Here is a 21969-nt window from a genome sequence, read left to right as displayed (position 1 = left end):
AGCCGAGGCGCACTGGTAAGACCAAAGGGGAGCACAGCAAACTGAAAATGCTCCTGTTCCACCATGAACTGTAAGTAGCGCGAATAGGACGGCATGACAGGGATCCAGAATTAGGTGTCCTGTAGGTCCAACATAACCATTCAGTCTCCAGGGTAGAGGGCAGACAAGACCTGGGCTAGAGTTAGCATCATGAATTTGTCCTTCCAGAGGAATGCATTGAGCGGGTGCATATCTAAAATAGGACAAAGGCCTCTGTCCTTCTTTTAACAACAAATAGGGACTAGGGGTGTTAGTTGTTTATAGAGGTCCAGTGTACATACCCCAGGAGACTAGCAACAATAAAGGGTACAAAGTTCCTCGTGTACAGTAGCGAAGAGAAGTATAAGGAGCAGGTGAGAGAGTATCTCAACCGATCAGTGATAAAAAACAATCAGGGGAAGACAAGGGGAAATTCAAGGGGAAACTCCCTTGGTTGAACTAGTGCTCTCACACACCCAGCAAGCTAGATGTCATGCTTCATCATATGAGCACTGCCCCTCGTCAAGTCGGCGCTGCAATCCTTGACGGGCTCCCGAAATCGGGGCTCTTTGTCGGGGATCTTTTGTTCCTGCCGATAGGTGCTTGGGGGTGAGGGGCCTAGTGTGAGGTGATGTAGCAGAAAAACAGGTTTAAAAGGGGTCAGTTAGTCCTAATTAATATTTTATTCCAAAGGTAAACTGCCCTGTTAAAAATGTGTAGAGTGGCTAAGTGCTAGGAGTCAGGTATCTAGACATAAGCTCTACTCTATAGGATCAACATGTTTCTTGCCGTGAGAGTCAGAAGGATCAAGGCAATTCATCAGGATCAAATAAGGCTGTCTACAATGCGTGGTAAAGTGACATCTACATACCACTTCCTATGGTCTGTTACCTAATGGGGTTGCTACTATTGTTAGCAACGGTACTGGTGGCTAAAAGAGGGGACACCGATTGGGTCCAACGTGGATTCACGTTCAAGCAAACGACCTACCCAGACCGCTGAGAGAGAAACACTTATAACTGGTCTTGATAAAGATAGCGGCATAAATACAGCCCATTGAAACGCGTCGACGCATAGGAGCAACATAATCTAAAGAACCGGGCATCCACTTGTAGCGATAAATAGAGTCAGATCCCACAAGTGCATAACCCCTTGAGCAGTTGGCATTGGATGTGTGTTTGATGACAAATTGTAGTGTCTTTTCTTTTGTATTCTCTCTGTTATGCAGGTTCATAATAGGATAATGCAATATATTTGATTGTTTGACCTCTCCTTTTAAAGTGAGAAATGTTGTTCATGTAAATTGTGTGGTATATACTTTAAAGTTATCTTTTGTACTGTGAATTGAGATCAAATGTGTTGATAAGAGCAGAATAGGGACTATTGTGAATTGTAGTTTTTAACATAATGTACTACATGTTTTTATTAAATAAATGTAAACCAATTTTTAACTGATTTGTGTATATAATGATTGTAGTTTGTTAATTGATTTGGTCAATTCTTGTGTTATCAAGGGACTGCTAGGAGATATTAGACACAGTATCCTATTCCCTTGATCTCCCCTTAAAGATTTTACTTATATTTAAATTATCAAGGGATTGCTAGTTTTCACTTCTGTTAGTACATTGGTCTTGGGCTCAAAGGTAGGGAGCTGCAGAATAAGGAGTTCGTCCACACTACACATTACTATGGCATAAGGAGCGCTTTACTCCGTAGCAGGGCCAGGGGGTAAGAGGAGCCCGATTTCAGGGGAGGTATCGAGAACACTAGCATCTTGCAGATCATCATACCTATTCTCTTCATGATATGTCTGCCCAAAAACATCACCCCCATCATAATCATTGTACGAATAAGCAATCAGCACGGCACAGGGAATGCAAAGTATGTGTTTTCTCCTTTGGAAGCAGTAGTTCTAGTGGAGGAAGTAGGGCCTCAACAGCGGTTGGGCGCGGCCTAGTTGGAGGTCCAACAGATGCCGATTTGGAGTCGGAAAGTATTATATGTTGTTCATCTTCTGGTGTTGATGGAGTCAGCATCTGCATCTATGTCCCCAGGACCGGCATGGGCCGTGGTCCCTGTGGTGGGGTCTGAACAGGAGCTGAAGGCAGCCCTGATATGGCCTCCGAAGGTCCAATGGTGCCAAGGCCGAAGCCGCCTAATAAGAATATTCCTTATAATCATAACAGTTAGAAAAACTGACCCAAGACCTATATGTTTATGAAAAGGCCTCAGTTTTCATTTCATGAATTTCAAAATATTTTATGGATTCTGGTAATAGTCATACGCATCTTTGCAACAGTGAAATCATGAATATTTATGAAAAGCAACAGTTGAATTAAAAATAACTCAGTGCTTAGAGAAGTAATTGCACAGCTCAATTTTTACAGTGACTTAAACAGGTAAAGCACATATTTGAAAAACAACAACCAAGTAATTAACATCAGTTAAGGATAAGGTACATTGTGAGTATTAACAAATTGCAACAATAAATTAAATGTTCATGTCATTCAACAAGTGTGTCAGTCAGTACACGTTTTGACCCTGGTCTGTCTATAAATGGGTCTTCATCAGTGCATTAACATGTATCCATTGTAAGACAACAATTATGGATCCTCATATAGGGCCCCAGTATGATGGCGGGCGGGCTTTGTCCGCCTGCCACCGCCACAGAAAACGTGACCGACCGCCAGAGGTGCGGCGGTCCCACGGGGGCAATCAGGATGCGAGCGCCACCTGGCGGTCGCATCCCGCATCTTTTGCATTGCGGCAGGCGGTGCTGCAAGCAGCACTCGCCGCAATGTAAAAGTGGCATGTTGTGCATTGACATGCACAACGTGACAGGCACCGCACGGTGCCTGCCACCTTATGCATGCCAATGTAGGGGGGTACCATGGGTACCCCCCAAGTGCACCCCCCAACACCCCAGGGGCCCGCAATGGGCCCCCAATACAAAAGACCACATCATAACATGGCGGGCAGTGCCTGCTAGGCACTGCCACCATATTATGGGCCAAGACCCCACGGCAGGCAATCGTAACGATTGCCTGCCTGCCTGCGGTAAAGCGGCGGACGGTCTTTCCATCCGCTGCTGTACCCCCCGCTATTGTAATATGGCGGGGGTAATTGAAGGGCGGGCGAGGAAAGATGTGGGGCGAATCGTCCGCCCGACATCATAATGGCCCCCATAGTTAGGTCCACGAATAGAACAAAAGCTCAACTAGGTCGAAGGTGCCTAACTGTGAGCAAATAGGGTCTACAGGTCCATTGTAGGAAGTCCGTACTTAGACATTTCCGTTTGAGCAGCTGGATCAATGACAGATCCATAAAAAATCACAGAGTGCTGCTTCTATGAGTTCCAGCATGAAAGATGTTGTGTCAAGCAAGGAAGAGCAGTCAGTAAAATAGGATGGAAGGGGAGTAGGCAAAGAGGTATGTAAATGAACCAGGAGTAACTGGAGGTTGCAATGAAATGAGAAACATGTCTGATAGCTTTTCATACTGATTTTGATTAACTCTGCTTTTTTGTGTCCGTGGTTCAGGATTTTGCAACTCCTTCCCAGTAGCAATCAGTAATCACAGTGAAAGGAGAAGAGTCACCCAGACCTGGCAAAAATTGATTTTGCATGCACGTTGGCAGATACCTCAAATGCTCGCAGCATTTCTATTGTAAGGTGATGTTTATATGCCAAGTAAATAATCTACTTTGCCCCTGGACGGAAGGTGCCTTTGGAGTGAAACGTAAGATGATCATATAGCGGTAGCAAAAAACAACATAGAAAAAGTAGAACGGTTGGGATTTCAAAGTGTAATGATTTAATTAGAATACTGTGTTTATTCATCCTGTGTGAACTAATATTTATTAGATGAAGTTGGCATTTCTTTTTCCATGACTTATTACTGATAACAATGTAAAACATGAGGATGGTAGATTTTTGCTCTTCTAATTGTCTCCATTTTCCCGATGCCTTTGTGAGTTGCAATGTTTCTTACAATGGATCAACCGGAATTGTTTTCGTGGTGCCATTGTCTTCGGTGGAAGGATTTAAATAATCAATTTCGTAAGTGCTTTGTGCCCCTCTTTTGGGATGTTTATTCTTTTGCATTGCTCTAAACAAAATTGGAGAAATGAGAGAGCAGAAATTATTTCAAATGTAAATACATATAGTTTTCCCACTGTGGCAAAATCTTATTTTATAAGGGGCCATGTTACCATCTCATACATTCATGCAATTCACCATTTATTGACGACAGCAAAGCCCACCCAATTGCCTAAACGTCACTGCTATAAATTGCTGTTGAAGACTTTCTCAAAGCATTGCAAAACAGATTATTTGGTTCACATTTTGAGATTCCAATTGCTGAGATGATTTTCTTAGATAGATTTTCTTGTATTTGTGTTTTTATGGTGGTTGAAGCATGTCAGGACTTCTTTGTATATTTCTAGATGAACGCTTATCAAGCTAGTCTTTTTTTTCATTTCTATGGTTTTGGGAAGTGAGTGCATACTATATAAAATATGCTCTACTTTGGGTGAGAGTTAAACGTGTTTACCTTGTGCTATTTTCTTTTGGATTTAATTTGGTTGAGGATTATGAGACAAAGGGGCATATGTACAAGCCTCTATTGCCATGGGAACGTCACTTTTTGTGACATTCCCATGGCGATAGGGGCCTTGCCTTATGTACAAGCCAGCGTTAAGCCACTTAACGTGTACCGTTGTACATAAGGCACCCTTTCACGCTATGTTTAGCGTGAAAGGTGCATACAGTGGATGTTGTGGTGGGCGTTCCACCGCAACGCCCATTGTATTTGACACTGCCCCCTATGTACAAGGGTGGCGTACATAGGAGGCAGCGCCAATATTAAGACCAGGAAAACCCTGGTCTTAAGTTGGCGAAACAAGGAGAAATGCATTATTTCTCCTCTTTTTTGTTTTTTCCATGTGTGTTGCCTTGTGCAGCACACATGGAAAAAGCAAAATGCCATTGCTTGTTTATGTACAGGAATGTTTCCCTTCCTGTACATAAACAAACCGTTTTAAAAAACTGCCATTTTGTAACTTTCGTATGTGCTGCATGAAGCAGCACACATGAAAGTTACAAAATGGCATTTTAGGATTGTTCATGTGCAGGAAGGGACACCTTCCTACACATAACCAACCCTCCCCTGCACACAGACACCTTTGCACTCTGGTGCAAGGTTGCCTGCGTTGGCGCTAAATGTAGCGCCATCGCAGGGGGAAACGAAAGGTTGCACCACATTCTTGTAAGTATGGTCCAGCCTTGCGTTTCTGAAGTGGCGGAACGTGTCGTTAAGCCCAGGAGGCTAACGACACGCTCCGCCACTTCTATTGTACATATCCCCCAAAGTCTTGCTGGTGTCTCTTGTATTTTTGGAGCTGAGGGTTTTGGGTTCATTGCATGGTATTCGTTCTTATAGTGATGCTGCTGAGGGTCACTGCTATCAGCATTGTATTCCTATGGTTGAGAGTTTTTATTCTTTTAATTTCAATAAATATGGTATAGAGAAGAGCATCATCATAATCCATTTGAAATGCAATATTAGGTATAATTTCTTTTAAAGACAGCCACACCCAAGCTTACTTGCAGGAAAAAATGTATCTACAGTAAAACATTTGACAAAGAAATTGTGTCTGCACGTTAGGAACTAAATATGTTGGCTGCACTGTGATTCGGCAAATATCAATCAAGTAATAACCGATAACAAAAAATCCTTTACATTTACTGGTATATCTCTAGAATGACGAACGTGGTCCACATTAATGTTTGTTCAATTACTGACAAACATCTTACATTTGTTGAAACACATGCCCCAGTACTTACCGGATAATACGAAAAATGCAGCAAATCTAGATATACATTACAATGAATATATTTTAGAATAGGGGTGAGCATTCCAGATAGGTAACTTGATGGAGTGTAATAAAATATGCTACAAAGACAGACCGTTTTCCGCGTAATGCTTCTAACTAATTGGGTGTTTGTTCCATAAATATGCTATCAGCTGAGCATTCCTGGTCTATACATCATTTCAGATACAATGCGTCATCTAAGGTTGCCCCATAAAGCTGATTTGAACATGCATACAAAAAGTGTGCCTGTGTCATCGCATGCTTGGAATAGTTGTAAGACTTGTCTGGCAACAAATGGAGGTAGCTCGCATGTTTCTTTAGTTAGAGCAGATCTATTAGTAAAGATCATTGTTTATTTGTGAGTTTACATCAGCACAAGTAGGCCGAAAAACTAATTTACTGGGCCTTTGGTCTGGCTGCACTGATAGCTAAAGAAACACATATTTTAAAAGTTGCATTGTGTGAATGATTTATCTCTCTCTCTGTTTTCTCTTTTTCATAAAACAGATGAAAATGCGATCTTTTTCATGGTGTTGTTTGTTTCACTGTATCAATTAATGTGCTTCACTGGAAACCTCCAGGAGATGTTTGTATTGTTGCAAATGCTCAAGGCTGATGCTGCCTGCTGGTTCAACTGTGTTCCTTTTCATTATTTAATAGTTATTTGTTTAGTAGTGTAAATTAATTCCCCTTGTAAAAACGAGGTACAGAGGCGGACAACGGCGGACACAATGACCGCACTACCCTGCTATGTTCCCTTTGTTTGAAGATATTCGATAATCATTCAAGTTGGGTGTGCATGTGTTACTCCAGCACCTGCCGTTGTTTGGTGCCAACTGCGAAGCAGAGAGTTACTAGACCCAGGGAGACGAGTGATGCACCACCCGTTTGTATTTCAATAAGTCTTATAGTCTTTGTTGTAGTTGTCATAGACAGTCTTTTATTACAAATTAATCCAAAATGAGGGAAATTGTCAGCCAACGCGTTTCATTATTAACAATGAACTTCTTCAGGGCATAGAGTTGGGTTGCATTAAAGTGACAGTAAGCTTGTATGATGCGGCTGCGTGTGCCTCCGTGATAAGGGCTAGCAAGCGGTAGATGTGTTAGAAGATAGACTGCAGCCGTCTGCTCCGTCCGACGGCCGATGCCCTGAAGAAGTTCATTGTTATGAACGAAACAATTAATAATTAATTACAATAAATGATTTACCACAAACACTATAAAATCAAAATATAAAATAAATACTAATAAATCAAAATTATTAATTACTTTATTCAAATTAAATTCTTTCCCTCCCTATTCCCCTATAAACCTACAACCCACTTCTAAAAAACTAACACAATTAACATAATTATCAATTAATTAATTAATACAAATTGATCACCAAATAATTAATTTATAAAAAAACCTTTGAAAAATACTAATAAATAAAAATGATTAATTACTTTATTATAATTCATTTACTTCCCACCCTATTCCCCTATAAACCTACAACCCACTCCTAAAAAAATAACACAACATAATTATCAATTACTTAATTAATAAAATGTGATCACCAATTAATAATTAATTAATGAAAAATTAATTATAATTACTAATAAATACAAAATATAAATAACTTTATTACAACTAAATTACTTCCCACCCTCTTCCCCTATAAACCCACAACCCGCTCCTAAAAAATACCACAATTAACTTAATTATCAATTAATTGATTAATAAAAAATTATGAGCAATTATTAATTGATTAATTATTTTTTTAATATAAATACTAACAAATACAAATTATTAATTACGTTATTATAATTAAATTACTTCCCATCCTATTCCCCTATAAACCCACAACCCGCTACAGAACTAAAAAACACAACATTTAATTAACATGAAATTAATCACTTCTAAAAATGTCACACATACATTAAAAAAACAGCTATACTCATACAAATAATTAGATCACATACTTTTAACATACATACTAAACTACAGAAAACTAATATAAATATCGATATTATTAACAACGATATTTTTACAAACGATATTACTGACTTAGATATTACAGAAAACAATATTTCTTACCTTCAAGTCGATATTCTGGTCAACAATATTCTTGCAGTCGATATTATGCCACTTCGATATTCAGAACTCGATATTCTGTCTGTGCACCAGTTCAGCTCTATGTTAGCACCACATGTTATCTAGTGGGCATGATTTTCTACTCTTCTGAAACTATCAAATATGCTTTCTTTGGGAAGTGTGCTAGACCTTTTGCTTGATTCCTCAGAGGCAGACATCATGCCTGCCCTCTTGCTGACTCTATACTTAGTCATTTCTTTTGATTAATGAGATATTGATGCTGGTTTGTGTTGATTAATTAACTACCTTTTTGCTATCTGCAATGATTCCTAATTTTCAATAAACCTTCCTGGTTTGGACTTTGAATCTTGTCTTGTGTAGGTTTCCCTTATTTGCCTTGGACCCCAGCCTTTTGGGAATCACACATCACTGGTCTATCTAATCAGCCTTTTGAATTTATCAGTAGAAAGCGCCAACACATTAGTGGGGTGCACTCCGTGACGTCTGTTAGGATGTATGTACCAGCTATAGTATTTCTTGGAATAAAACCCATCACATAAAGTTAGATCACATGAATGTATGTTAAGCTGCTGGAGGCTTAGCCAATGTACAAAGCAATAAGTAAAAATGGGGTTCCTGAAGGTTAATCTCTTTTTTTAAGAGGCTATGATTAACAATGCCGCGCTATTCTGGTAGGGCTGCTGCTGAACACTATAGCAATTGCTGGGCACTTCCGGTCTTTGGGAGGGCGGAGCTAGGCTCCCGCGCTCTCCACAATATTAGACGGAGGTGCCAGCGGACGCGCAGTGTTATTCTGGTAGGGCTGCTGCTGAACACTATAGCAATTTGGTTTTAAAACGATTTTTAGAACTGTTAAAATACTTCATTTACTTACTTTGCACTGTTGCTTCTTCCATTGCTTCCCTGCTGGCTTCCCCGCCCCGGTCCACCGCGGCTGTGTGCCGATTGAGTGGAGGGTGTTTCAGAAAGCAGCAGGACCAATCGCTGGGCACTTACGGTCTTTGGGAGGGCGGAGCTAGGACCCCGCGCTCTCCACGATATTAAACCGATGTGCCAGCGGATGCGTAGCGGACGCACACAGCGGGTGCGCTGCTGGCGCGCCAAAGGCACGCCTAAGGCAAGCCCATCTGCGCCCATCCACGGCCGGCCGGGGACAGGGGCCTGAACCCCTGCCCGTGACAAACCAGCCCCAAGCACCACTTTTAGATACACGAGAGACGCACTGCTAGCCCTCTCACACAATACAGGCAATGATCACACACGGTGCTCAAGAGCCCACCCAGGACACACGAATGGCCCGTTTTCTTGCCTTGTCTGCAAATGGTGCAGTTTGAGGCAAAGTCAGACAGGTAGGCAGGCAGAATCAGACCTCTACAAATTGTCTTGCATATATTTTACCGCAAGATCAGTACCAAAGCACTCCCCCGATATCTGGGACATTCTTAGTGAGAGGAACCCTGATCTTGTCTTCATCACTGAAACTTGGTTGGATAAAAACAACTCCCCTGACGTCGCTAATGCTCTACCGGCCGACTACAAAATTGTCAAACAAGATAGGTAAGGCCGAAAGGGAGGGGGGGTAGCGATACTGTTCAAAGACCACCTGACATGCTAACCTGTTCAAGTGGCACAACAGGATGAGCACAACATAGTATCTTTCCAACTACTTCATGACGGTCTCACCATACTGGCTGTGGTTTACAATCCTCCAGGTCACCAAGTTGAACTCAGTACCAGGCTACTTACCCAACTCCTACCGGTTTGCCTGAAGTACAAGAATTACATAGCAATAGGGGACTTCAATGTTCACTATGAAAAAGCTGATAATCCGGTTGCCTCACAACTGGAGAGCGACATGCAGATTCTTCAACTTAAGCAATGATTCAAGGGGCCCACCCATACAGCTGGGCACACACTTGACCTACTATTTTCCAATATTGAATCTATACTCATTCAAGAGATAAAACCATTATTATGGACAGACCACTCGCTTATATCGTTCTCACTGGGTCTACCGGCTAAACTAACTCAACCCTGTAAGCCCCAACAGACAACTAACAGAGCCTGGAGACTAGTTACTGAAACATCGTTCCAATCACACTTTCCCCCCCCCCTAACACTCAGACCCTGACTGATGTCCCAGTGAGCATGGGAGCAGCTCACCTTGAGTCGGAAATCAGAACGACATTGGACCAACTCGCCACTAAGCTAAAACCCAAGCGATTGGTACACACCACAACTCAAGGTACTCAAAAGGAAGTGCCAAAATATCGAACATCAATGGAGACTGTCCAAACAGGAAACAGATAGATTACGGTACAAGTCTGAACTTAAAACTTACAATCACGCTATAAGAAATGCAAAGAAGACTTACTATGCACAACAAATCAATGAAAACTGTAATTGAGCAAGGGAGCTATACAAAATAGTTAAAGAACTCAGTAAACCAGTCAGCTTGTCCCAAATTCTACCCCCTTCAGCAGAAGCTTGCGAAAAAATCAGCAACTTCTTCTCGGATAAAATAAGCAAAATATACTCCACTTTCAGTCCCATTACGAAAACAGACATAATTAGTCGGAAATTCCAGACCCCACACCCAGAAGCTTCATCAGAGATGAGCAATTTCGCCCCCTCACAGAGACCGGGGTCTTAAAGGCAATGGGCGAAGTGAAGTCAGGATCTCCCCTAGACCCCTGTCCCCATTTCATTTTTGCTCACACTGCCTCAATCCTCTGCCCATATGTCACTCAGCTCTTCAATAACTCTGTTAACACTGCCACCTTTCCTGATATTTGGAAACAGGCAGTAGTAATCCCGCTGCTGAAAAAGGCAGGAACAGATGTCCTCAACCCTGAAAACTATCGCCCAATCTTCCAACTTCCACACCTCTCTAAAGTTTTGGAGAGGTTGGTAAATAGATAATTATCAAACTACCTAGAAACTAACGATCTACTAGACCCCTCACAGACTGGTTTCAGGGCCACTAACAGCACGGAGGCAATGCTACTGGCAGTACTGGATAACATCAGATCGTATACTGACCAGGGAGGAGCAGTAGCTCTGATACTTTTAGAACTGTCGGCAGCGTTCGACACGGTCTCACATAACAGAATGCTGGAAACCCTTCATGAAAAGGGACTCCACTCTAAAGCTCTGAAATGGCTCAGTTAGTTTTTTAGCAACCAAACACAAATGGTTCAACTAGGTCATTTCCAATCTAAATATAGCACCATCAGCTGTGGTGTCCCGCAGGGGGCATCGCTAAGCCCCCCCTTATTCAACGCCTATGTTTCATGTTTCATCAGTAGAAAATGGGGAATTGGTATTTGCTCCTATGCAGACGACACACAGCTGATGGTAGCCCTTGAGGAAAGACCTGAAGTCACCAAATTAAAGCTACATAACTGCCTTTCAGAGATGGCACAATGGATGCATGAGCATTGTTTGAAATTAAATGCAGGAAAATCAGAAATCCTGCTCTTTGGAGGGGCCAAGTTAATTTGGGACGCCACATGGTGGCCACAAACACTTGGGTACTGATTCCAATCCTGTAAAACCCGGGTACGAATGGTCGTACGGAGCGTATTCTCCGTCCGACTCATGCCCGGGAAAACCACCTTACAAACCCGCAAGTACAATTTGTACAGAAATACCATTTCCGTACGAATCGTAAAAAACACCGACCGGCAAAAAATACCTAGTATTCCGATCCTGGACAGCGCGTACGCGACGTCCGCATGGAGTCAGGCAGCGTTTCACGGACCAGCAAGTACGATTCGTCCCTACGTCATTCCGCACAGCTATTTTTTTACGGCACATAAAAAAAGCCGGAAACATGAGTCCGACGCGAAAAAGGAGCCCCGGTACGCGACGGACAGACATGGATCCCATCCTACGTGTCATCCCGGCCCTCATAACCTACGACCTGGTGCACAGAAACTGACGCAGACGCCGCAGAAGGTGAGAACAACACCCAGGGGTCAAGGGGGGGTGGGGGGCAGGAAACATACCCCCTACCCAAATTAAATACCTACAATATTTACGACATACATTACCTCCAGGGTCTGATCAGTTCGGGGGGCGTGTCCACCAATCCCTGCGTACCGCAACAACGGAAGTGGACGTGTACGCGTACTCCTATGGCAACACTACAATTGTGCTACACACCGTACTCACACATAAATTGCGTGGGTACGGTCCGTAGCACTATATCAGTGGTGCCGCAGGGGTACGTGTGGTACGGACTGTACCAACGCCCTCAGAGCGTGGGTACGGTCCGTACCACACGTACCCCTGAGTCACCACTACAATGGTGGGACGGACCGTACCCACGCCCTCAGAGCGTGGGTACGGTCCGTACCACGTGTACCCCTCAGTCACCACTACAATGGTGGTACGGACTGTACCCACGCCCTCAGAGCGTGGGTACGGTCCATACCAGGCGTACCCCTACATCACCACTCCAATGGTGGTACGGACCGTACCCACGCCCTCAGAGCATTGGTACGGTCCGTACCACGCGTACCCCTGAGTCACCACTACAATGGTGGTACGGACCGTACCCATGCTCTGAGGTCGTGGGTACGGTCCGTACCACCATTGGAGTGGTGACTCAGGGGTACGCGTGGTACGGACCGTACCCACGCCCTCAGAGCATGGGTACGGTCCGCACCACGCATACCCCTACGGCACCAGTACATTTTTGATACAAGGCGTACACACGCCACAAATGTTGGCTTACGGCTTGGTGCAGCATATAACCAGTATATTGGGGTGTGTGTATCCCCAGGACAGCAGTGTACTGCACAAAGGGTGCGGGTGGGTGGGTGGGTGGGTGGCTGCCTCGGATTCCCAGCAGTGGACAGACATGTGAGGGGTGGGTGCAGAGGAATACCAGCAGTGGACAGAGACATGGGGGTGGGTGCCTATCACTCCCAGCAGTGGACAGAGACATGGGGGTGGGTGCAGAGGAATACCAGCAGTGGACAGAGACATGGGGGTGGGTGCCTATCACACCCAGCAATGGACAGAGATGTGGGAGTGGGTTCATATCACTCCCAGCAGTGAACAGAGACATGGGGGTGGGTGTCTATCACTCCCAGCAGTGGACAGAGACATGTGAGGGGTGGGTGCAGAGGAATACCAGCATTGGAGAGAGACATGTGAGGGGTGGGTGCAGAGGAATACCAGCAGTGGACAGAGACATGTGAGGGGTGGGTGCAGAGGAATACCAGCAGTGGACAGACACATATGAGGGGTGGGTGCAGAGGAATACCAGCAGTGGACAGAGACATGGGGGTGGGTGCCTATCACTCCCAGCAGTGGACAGAGACATGTGAGGGATGGGTGCAGAGGAATACCAGCAGTGGACAGAGACATGTGAGGGGTGGGTGCAGAGGAATACCAGCAGTGGACAGAGACATGTGAGGGGTGGGTGCAGAGGAATACCAGCAGTGGACAGAGACATGGGGTTGGGTGCAGAGGAAAACCAGCAGTGGACAGAGACATGGGGGTGGGTGCCTATCACTCCCAGCAGTGGACAGAGACATGGTGGTGGGTGCATATCACTCCCAGCAGTGAACAGAGAAATAGGGGTGGGTGCAGAGGAATACCAGCAGTGGACAGAGACATGAGGGTGTGTACATCATTATCACATGACCACAACTCTATGGGTGCATGTACGCATCCCTAATTTTCGTCTATGTTGATAGTGCCATAACAACACATCACTGACAGCAGTGTCACACTCCCATGAGGATGGATGTCTTTCCCCCATTGCATGACACACCACATGTGGGTGTGAGGACAAATGACACATTCATACCCACCCCTGGCGGATGCAGCACAATACACACACTGAGATCATGCCACAAGACTGTATAGTCATTTCAATGCCTACTAAACTAAGAGAGCCAAAGGGAGCACACACTGTAACGCACATCCCAGGACTGATAGGAATGTACAGGTGCTGCGACAGCCACCAAGACGTTGACTCAAATGGAAGGAATAGGGTGGATTTCCCACAGATACAATGCCCACAATTGTGAGTCAGGTGCCCAAATACCCTGCCGAACAACTACCATATGTGTGCTAGGCTGGGATTAAACACATGCATAGTGCTGAAAAGGGAGAATTTCCCCATTAAGGCATTACAATCTACTCAATACACAAGCACAGTGACTAGCAAGGATGGCACAGACAATGCAGCCGGAGACATTGCTGAGCAGGCATGGCCATAGTTGAAGGGATCCGTCACCAACAAAGGAAATGTAGACACAGGTCAGCACAACAATTGTGCAACTCTCTGCAGGGAAGATGTCAGGTGGCACAGAGGAAGGAACACTCCTTGGGACAATGTCTCCAAACACAAATAACACACACGGCCAAAGATTCTTTGCAGAGACCTTGTGATGGCACGCAGATACCATGGTCCACCCCATGACCATCAGACTACAACATTTCCATGAAACATAACACATTACCACAAGCCCAACTCCTGGAGCATCAGCACCAACATCAATACCTGAAATGCAATAGTGTTCATTTTTTTATTTTTTTTTATTTTTTTTATTGGTCATCAGGAAAAAAAATATATATATATACATTTATTTGCTTTAACATATATATCTAATACAAACAAAATAAAAAAAAAGGGCCTTCCATTTGATCTTAATCTCTCAAAGTAAACGACGAGATGCAAAATGAAATTTGTATAAGCTTTCCGAGAGAAGAGAAAAAATAGTGAAAAATCTAGAGAAAGAAACATAGATTAAGATAAGAATACATTTAAGTAATGGTTAAACATTTTCAACACCACCATCTATAATCCTATCTGAATAGGCATATACCTGCCTAGCCTTCTAATTTGAATTTCCATTTTTCAACTGGGGCCCATATCCGTTTCCCAAGCTGTTTTGCATTCAATCCTTTTTTTTCATATAAATCTTTCTCTAGGGTTTAGATAGCTAATAATTTTGAAAGCCATTGTTGAAATGAAGGAGGGTTCACATCTTTCCATGCCATTGCAATACAAAGCCGACTCAAAGTCATTGCAATAAACAAATATTCTTGATGGGGTACATTCTGCCCCTCCTTTACTATTCCAAGAACCATGATCTCATTAGTTAACTTAATATAGATTTCCAGTTCTTTTTTAAAGAAATCTTCAATAGCTTGTTTAAAGGGATCTAAATTAGGACAGGCTGCAAACATGTGTATCATGTCTGCCTCCAAGCTCTGACATCTTGGGCAGGAGATCCCACTCGTACCCCCCCAACGGACTATTCTATGCGGAGTATAATATAATTCATACAAAGTTTTGTAATATTGTGCCTGTAAATTTGTGACCTTTAAGACAGTGTTTCCAAACCTAAGTGATTTTTCTCCCTCATTCCCAACTAAGTTTAATTTAGTTCTCCATTTATCAAATACCTTTCCTCTATCATCGTCATTATATTGACATAATGCCCCGTAAAGTTGAGAAATTGAACAACCGACCTCATCTCGAGCAAATTCCATCAGATCTATCCTATTGTACTTGCAATTACCTGCTTGTTTTCTCTGCAATACTGATCTTATCTGTAAATATTTTAAAAAAATCTCTACGTTCCAAGTTATACAGTTGTTGCGCCCCTTCAAATGTTATTAATCCTGACTGATCCATTATATCGCCGATCGTACCGACCAAAAGATTATCCCAACGCCTCATCACTTCGTCGTGGAATACATCTGGGAGAAGTTCATTCATATATAAAGGGGTATAAAAATTCATTCTCCCTAACTTAATTTTTTTCCGGATAATTGACCAGACTGAAGTGACCGCCCCCAACAACTTGAACTTCGTTCTTTTATGGTAGTTTAGTTCCTTATATGTAAGAAGTCCTTTGTTGGAATCCAGAACCAACAGATCGTAAATATCCGGAATACCTGTGGAACCCCTCCAGGTATCTTTTGTATTCCCACCTAGGAGTCCTCTACAATACTGAAGGACTGAAGCAAAGTAATATGCCTTAAAATCAGGAACTGCCAGTCCCCCCCGATCTTTAGGGAGTGCCAAAATGTTTATGGCTCTTCGAGTTCTACCCTTAGCCCAAATGAAGCGATTACACATCCCCTCTATTTCCTTGAACCAATGATTAGTAAATAATAAAGGAATTGTCCGGAATAGATACATAATTTTGGGCAAAAACAACATCTTAATAACATTACAGCGACCTATTAATGTTAGGTGTAAATTGTCCATCCTATCTAACTGTAATTTAGACTTTTTAATTAATGGGGTTAAATTTTCTTCAACAACCTTAGATAAATCAGATGTTATAATAATCCCCAAATAAACCGCAGACTTCATAACTCTATCATCAACAATTTTAGCAAAATGATTTACAACTATTTGTGTTTTCCCTTGATTTAATTTATATCCTGATAATAATCCATACTTTTTAGCCTCCTTTTCAATTTCCCCTATTTCTTTAATTGGTGATGTTGATGTTATTGCTAGATCATCTGCGTATCCCAGAATTTTAGTCTCATAACCGTTCAGTACGATTGGGCTGATGTTTTTATTTTTTTCTATATGTCTAATGAATGAATCTATATAGCAGGCGAAGAGTAGAGGGGAGCAGCGGCATCCTTGCCTAGTCCCACGCTCAATTTTTATTGCCTCGCTCTATTCCCCCCCCACTCTCAATCTAATGCTTGAGTTTTTATAAAGGGCTTTTAAAGCTCCTATACAAATTTTCCCAAAGTTAAATTTATTCATTGTTGCCCACAAGAAACCCCACGAGACCCTATCAAATGCTTTTTCAGCATCCAACAATATTAAAGACATAGGGTCTCGTGAGGCCGTCGTACCATCCAACAACACCAATACCCTTCTGATATGATCTGCAGTCCCCCTCCCTGGTATGAACCCATGCTGCCAAGGTGATACTATCTTCCCAATTATCGTGCTCAGCCTGTTTGCCAAGATTTTGGAATAAGCCTTAGCATCGCTATTCATCAAGCTAATTGGTCTATATGACCCTGGATCCTTAGAGTTTTTGTTCTTTTTTAGAAAAACCACCATTGAAGCTTCTCCCCAAGACCCAGGAGGGGCTGCACCGTTTAGTATTAAGCCCATGAGTCTGTTAATATCTGTTTCTAAAGTTAAGAAGAATTTCTTATAAAATTCTATTGGTATTAGATCAGGTCCCACTGCTTTCCCTGACGGGAGATTTAGAAAAGCTTTTTGTACTTCTTCCGGAGTAAAGTTAATCTCCAGTGAATTCTTGTCCTCCTCTGTAAGCTTATCTAGAGAGGCTGACTCTAAATATTCCTCAATTTCAAGAGCATCTGGATCTCCATTATCCTTACTATACAATTTCTTATAAAAGTTCCGAAATACAGAGCAGATTTCCTTTGGAGGTTTTGCTACTTCTCCTACTTCAATGGTCATTTCTAATATCTGTCCGTGAGTAGCTGCTTGTCGTGTTCTAATCGCCAAAATTCGACCTACCTGTTCACTATATTCATGTTGCTCTTCCCTTCTAGCTAAATTTTATGCCAGCTGCCTTTGCAGCATATATTTCGCTCACTGCTGCTTTGGCCAGAGCAAATTTTTGCGTTACTCTTGTCACATCCTCCTTTTGCCTTATACTTCTTACCAGATCTTCCTCTAGCTTTGCTACTAAATTTATCTTTTTCTCTATACCTTCTTTTTCCTGTTTGCTCCGTCTAAGAGAATAGCTTAAAGTTTCCCCCCTAATACCTGCCTTCATAGCATCCCATACTATTTGAGGTGATGCTGTATCCCTGTTATTTTCCAAGAATTCTCTCAGCCAAATTTCCATGTGTGTAACATATTCTATATCCTGGAGCAAAGCTCTCTCAAAAGTCCAACTATTCATGTTTTTCTGTGAATAGGGTATAGAGATCTCAATAGAAAGCGGATTATGGTCTGACATCAATCTGGGCATTTTTTTAACTTTCGCCAACGGTATTATCGAGGGAGAAGTCAAAAAATAATCTAGCCGAGCTAGAGTTTTATGGGGGGCAGAATAGTATGTGCTACCTCCTCCTCCGTTCATAAGTTCCCAAATATCAATCAACCCATTATCCTGCATGAGCTGTATCAATGCTCTATAAGATTTCTTTTTTCCACCGAAAAACCTTGCAGGATCATCTTTCCATAGCACATTAATACCGTTTATATTTAAATCACCACAAAGTATAATGGGGAGAGGCCAGTTGGTTAATTTAGAATTGATAAGGTTAAGGGTTTCCGGATCATCAACTGTTGGTGCATAAATAGAGCATAACGTGAAGTAAAAATTTTAAATTTGACACTCCGCCAAAATCCAGCGGCCATGTCTATCTACTTGTTGTTTTTTTAATATAATTCCGTTCCCCCGTCCCAGTATTGCAACCCCACGTGTTCTAGTGCCCTGAGTTGTACAAGTCAGAACTTTATACCCCAGTTGTTCCAATAGAAATCTCTGCGAGATTTCTATATGTGTCTCCTGAACACAAATTAGGTCAGCTTGCAAAGTTTTAAAGTATTCTTTCACTTCCCTCCTTTTTCTTGCATCATTTAATCCACACACATTAATTGTGACTATGCGTATCATTTTTCTTTTTTTCCACCCATTTCTGGTTGCTTTCTTTTTCTGATGATGATTTTTTCTCCCTTTTACTCCCCCAACGATCCCCCCACCCCCCCTTACCTCCCATTGAGGCATCCTGGGTCCAGCCGGATCCAGGTGTGGGCGCCCGTAGATCAGTGTGCCTCAGTGCATCCCCCCCCCGCCCTGCATACAAATTATATTTACAACTTTGAAAACCAGAGTTTACACATACTAAACATATTTTCGTATATTACTTCCTACGTGAGTAGCATTTTAATATTAATGTCCCATTATTTTTTCGCAAAGAAAAATATTCTTTATGAAAAAAAAAAAATCTTATTATGCGCTCCATATTATAAGGGAGGAGTTAGTTTGTGTTAATTTTCCAATGCAATTTTTTACAGTCTCTGAAATTTCTTTGAGATAGTTTTCTGCTTGTATTTCACTGGTGAAGCTACGAGTTTCTCCCCTAAATATTATTTTCAATCGAGCAGGGTTTTGTAAATATACTTTAGCTCCAATCTGTTCAAATGGAGTGAATAACTGCCGCAGTCTCCATCTCCTTTCAACGGTTGCGTGAGCAAAGTCTGGTCTGACGAAATAAATGCTGCCATTATATTCCCTCTTGTTTGTTGGACGCGCTAGATCAAATATAGAGAGCCCGGAGTAAAAAGTTTCCAAAAAATACCAGCATTGCCCTTGGATATTTTGATTGGTTCTGTGTTTTCTTTTGCTGAGTAAGGGGAAAGCGATGGGCTCTTTGAACTTCTTTCTCTAATTCCCAGGTTTGTAGTTCGGGAATAGATGATTTTAAGAGCCTTATTATATACCCCCTTGGATCTGAGTCTTCAACTCCTGCTGGAAGCCCCAAGAAACGAAGATTATTTCGCCTTGCTCTATTTTCTTGTTCCTCGACCTTTATCATTAAATCCTGTATGATACTTTCTTGATGTTTTTCCTGCTTTTGCAGGTGAGTAACATCCTTTTCTAGATGGTCAGTACGTAATTCAACTGACACCATCCTTTCAGAAATTGCCATACAGGTGTTGCCTACTTTTTTAACTGTCTCTTGTAGTTTTTGAATAGCTACATGATGTTTTTGAGTGTCCATTTTGATGTCTGAATGTAATTTCTTTATTGAAGTCAAAATTTCTTTCAAGGCTGGTTCATCTACTTCTCCTGCCTCCTCATCTTCAGACATGTTCAATGTAGATTCCTTTCTAGTTTCTCGAAGCACTGCTATTTCCTTTAATTTTTTAGATTTTAAATTTTTACGAGGATTAATAGTCTCTAGGTTATTTCCTTGATCATTGGTGTCACCTTGAGTAGATATATTTACTCTTTTATTCCTTATATTTCTTTTCTCTAGTTTTTTCCTGGGCGTACTTCCTTGTCCCGGATCACTCTCTTTCCTTGTACCGGAGCAAGCTGAAATTTCTTGGGTTGATGGATCTTGATCTTGATCTTGTTCTTTACTAACACCACTTGCATCACTAGAGGTAGAAATTCCAGTCTCGTATATATCTGCGTCAGATTCATCTGAATGTAAATCAATTTGTAATAAAGATAACTTATTAGGTGGAGAATTCAAGGTTGAATGTCCATTGATCGCCGGGTTGAGTCTTTCATTTACCCCGTCCAGCAGTGTTAGCTCCTGGACTATTCCCTCATGATTTATTCCTTTATTTATCTCCATTTTGGACAGTGGGCTAAAGATATTTAATATACTAGGTTGCGATGTAGTTAACTTGCCTGATGGCTTGCTTATCGCAGTCATCTTTGAGTTTGCTTTTAAGTCTTTAATGGTTTGTAGCCGTTTTGCTTTTTTTAACATTAGTTCCATCTCTTTGGTCTCTTCAGTCTCTTCAAAATCATTCTCCGTCTTGTTACATTCCGTTTTAGCTTTTTCCTTCTTGTTATCCAGTTCTGTCACATCACCTTTGGCTATCTGTCTATCACCCTTCTTGTCCTTTTTAAACTTTTCGTGCTCCGCCTGTTGTTCTCTGCGATTAGTAATTTTTATTTTGTCCTTGTCTTTATCCTTGTTGTTATCTTTATCTTTATCTTTTTCTGGACCCTTCCTGTAACCTCTCTCCTTCTCTTTCTCTTTTGATTTTTCTTTCCCTCCGTCATGATGTTGCTCCTTGTTTTTTACATCCTTGGCTTTAGTACCTCTAGTTTCTCGTTTTTGAAGCATTGGTTTCAGGGTATGACTGTTCTCTACTTCTTGTATCTCTTGTACTTTTTCATTAGACTCATTAGGTTCATTAGGTTCATTAGGCTCAAATTCTTCATTCCATTGTCTTGGAATGTTTGATCGAGGCAAGAATTTTTCAGTGTCTGAGTATCGGTCGACAAGTTCACCTGTTTCCTCCTGAACATTCTCGGTCCTTTCTGTATCCAATCCGTTCATCTTCCCTATCTCTATTTGTCTTGTAGTTTGTTCAATGTTCTCGACTTCGCCACGCTGCTCGGTTTGTTTTATCTGGGCTGATTGCGGAAAGACTAAATCCTGTTTTATATTTACATTTACTAGCTTTAATGTATTTACTAAAGGCCGGGTATCCAGTATTATACGCCAATCGTGCCCTTTTACTTGGCAGTTAAGAAAACTCAGAGGACTCAAAGGATCTATTCTAATTATTTCACCATCAAAAATCTGGTTATTTTGTTTATTTCGCTTTCTTTGTTCCAGAAGACTGTTACTTGGTAGATCCTTGACACATACCTGAGTCACTATCACAGCTACTGCCACACCTATATTCTTTTTAATAGAAACTGAGTCAAGTTTGGATTCTCGCCGGACCCTCTTTCGTAGAGCAGCACTTAAATACCTATAATGGTATTCCAAAATTTTTCGCCGAGGCTCCTCTCGCATCATACAGTATTGTGATATGGCACTTTAAGAGGTAGGTCCTCCCCCTTTTTTTTTTAAAAAGATCTTCAAGATATAATTAGCCACTAACAACCCCAGACGGGTGATTGGCAAATGAAACTGGGACCGAGAAAGAAGGATCAGAGCCCAACCTGGCTGCTCCTAAATAGCTGTGCAAATTCCTTCATCATCAGCAATCAGCAAGTTTTTTCACTCTTTTCTTCAACTCTGCCGAATTCAAAATCATGTACCTCTTGCCTCGGGTGCAAAAGACATCCCCGAAGTCACGCTCCAGGTCCGCTCTCTTTCCGCTCTCTTTCCGCTCCCTACCAATACCTTCAACGAGTTGAAGCTAAGGCTGGAACCGGTGGAGCCATAGCTATCACGAGTACAGCATAAGTCAGCACAAGTCACAGGTACAGCACCTCTATCGTTCTCTCTGTCCCGTAAACACTGCTATCGACCTTCCCCCGCTCCTCACCTTCCACCTTCAATCATTGTGCC

General features: G+C 42.1%; 1 protein-coding gene across 1 annotated transcript in view; it reads right to left on the bottom strand.

Moving 5' to 3' along the window:
• Positions 1-2262: 2262 nt before the first annotated feature.
• The window catches only part of LOC146798239 (solute carrier family 22 member 6-B-like), a 1062737-nt gene continuing 1043030 nt past the window's right edge, over positions 2263-21969 (bottom strand). Inside the window, exon 10 of the mRNA XM_085625517.1 lies at positions 2263-4125. Within this exon, the coding sequence (XP_085481643.1) occupies positions 4005-4125 (121 nt within the window). The 3' untranslated portion in view covers positions 2263-4004. The remainder of the gene's footprint in view (positions 4126-21969) is intronic.

Source organism: Triturus cristatus, chromosome 9 (assembly GCF_964204655.1).
Source record: "Triturus cristatus chromosome 9, aTriCri1.1, whole genome shotgun sequence".
NCBI lineage: Eukaryota > Metazoa > Chordata > Amphibia > Caudata > Salamandridae > Triturus > Triturus cristatus.
Note: the sequence above shows the minus strand (reverse complement) of the source record. Positions and strands in the feature narration are given on the sequence as shown.